The sequence below is a fragment of the Frankliniella occidentalis genome, unplaced genomic scaffold (genome assembly GCF_000697945.3).
Source record: "Frankliniella occidentalis isolate FOCC.00 unplaced genomic scaffold, Focc_3.1 Scaffold679, whole genome shotgun sequence".
Lineage (NCBI taxonomy): Eukaryota > Metazoa > Arthropoda > Insecta > Thysanoptera > Thripidae > Frankliniella > Frankliniella occidentalis.
In genome coordinates this window covers 12,883-14,802 of record NW_026267792.1, presented here as the reverse complement: position 1 = coordinate 14,802, position 1,920 = coordinate 12,883, and the positions used below count along the sequence as shown (strand labels likewise).

Genomic DNA, 1,920 nt, shown 5'->3' with positions numbered 1-1,920 from the left:
GGGGGGCGAGAGGCAAATCGGGTAATGCTCCGGCCGGCTTTGCTGGGTAAAATTAAGTTGGCGACCGGACCCATCGACCCTGAGCTGAGACTGGCTCGCCACCTGCCAGGCCCCACGGCCCCACACGGCCCGCCCCTCGGGCCACTGGCTGCCACTGGCCGGGCCCACGGGCGCGGGCGCCGCAGCCAGGAGACTGGCTTCCCCCTCCCTTCTCGTCCAGGCCTGGATAAGATCAAGAGTGAGTTTCAAGCTTCAAAGTCACTGCCCTAGAAATCTTGAATACACTTGCCAGACTTGTTCACAAATTTGCTGTTTTCAAGTTACACAATTTAAAAAAAGAAAGAAAAAAGTTTCAGTTGAGTAAATTTTAAATGTATCAACTGCTAAAAACAACTCCTCTGCATATCACCTTATAGTCACTGACTCCCCCCCTGGGTGGCTACCAATAAGTGACACCTGCGCAGCCTGCGCTCCCCAAAAAGCCCCCCTCTGCTCCCTCCCCTCAGCCACCTCAGCTTAGTATTGCAGTACTGGGGCTTCCTGACCTGACCCGCCAGACTGAGTCCATGAGAGGGCAATCTAAAAGAGGCAGCATGTCTGTGAAACAATACAGAAGACTAAAGCTAACTTTTTTGGAATGAAAAATAATTCCTAAAAAAAAAAGATGACAAGTAGGCAGGCTGATACACTGGAACTGATTTCTGATGGTTGGCTGTGTAGTGTAATTACCAACGGGAGACAATAGTGTTTAGAATTCATGAGGTTGGTGTCAACTACGCATATGTAAACATACATAACCAAAGTAGAGATTAACACCCATCACAAGCCAGTGATTAAGATGTAAGTTTCAACAAAGACAACAGTACAAAGAGTGAGAACTTGTATGGTAAATTAGATTAGTAAGTATAAATAAAGTAAAAATAAATAAACTCACCTGAATGCTAGAGCCAGCTTATTCTCTAAATAGCGGATCATGGAGTTGATAAACGTAGCTGGCACTGCTACTCCCAGCCACTTCATCAGCATAATAGAGAAATTCCAGATGTCTCGACGCACAATAAATTTCACAATTTGTCCTTCCATGGACGCCACATATATTGACAAGAAAGTACGAGTAAAAAGAGCTAATGTGTGAACTGACAGAAGAGCAACTTCGCCACACCACAGTCCAGGAATCATGATGCGTATAAGCTTTTCCAATTGTAGTAAAAACTCTTGGTTGACAGCTGGTGAAGAGCGTCTTTCCTTTGTGGCTGGCCCTTTGTTCCCATTGTCAACAGTCTTGCCATTGGCCACATGTTCGTTATTGTTCGTAGACACATCTTGACCATTAGCAGGAACTACAGTGCCGTTTCGAGTCCGACTGCCCTTCACGTCCTTCACACCATTTAATGTGACACTTTTCTTGCAGAGTTGTTGTATTAATGGATAGCCCAACTTGATGCCGTACAAACACACAGCAGTGCCCAGTATGGTCTTCGACAAGTACTCTCTGGGTATGTTGTACTTGGCGGCCGTGCTGTCCAAAACCCTCGACATCACGTTCGGCATCTTGACTGTCTTGTTCCCGACTTCACTTGAAAACAAACAGACGAACCTAACCTCAAATGTAAGGTTACGGTCCCTTGGCTGCGGGCGCCCGCGTCACTCGCACACACACACAGTCTCACTCGCGGGCTCGCGGACTTCACATCTCTCGCCGAGACGGCGACTCGCTACTCGCACGCTGCCCCGCTCGCCGTGACACTCGCGGGGGAATGGCGATGGACCTCGCAATCTGCGCGCTGCGCTGGACAGACAACGGCGGCGGACTGCGCGGCTGAGCGCGGCGGGGCGTGGCGTGGCGGGGCGGAGCGCTGCGGCCTGCGTCGGCCGTGCCGTCCCGTCTTCAACTGGCGCGGGGCCGGGGGCCGGGGGCCG

At 50.6% G+C, this 1,920-nt stretch overlaps 1 protein-coding gene across 1 annotated transcript in view; it reads right to left on the bottom strand.

Moving 5' to 3' along the window:
- Positions 1-1,895, bottom strand: part of LOC113209299 (ATP-binding cassette sub-family D member) — a 40,565-nt gene extending 38,670 nt beyond the window's left edge. The window contains exon 1 of the mRNA XM_052275591.1: positions 935-1,895. Within this exon, the coding sequence (XP_052131551.1) occupies positions 935-1,551 (617 nt within the window). The 5' untranslated portion in view covers positions 1,552-1,895. The remainder of the gene's footprint in view (positions 1-934) is intronic.
- Between the last annotated feature and the right edge of the window lie 25 nt (positions 1,896-1,920).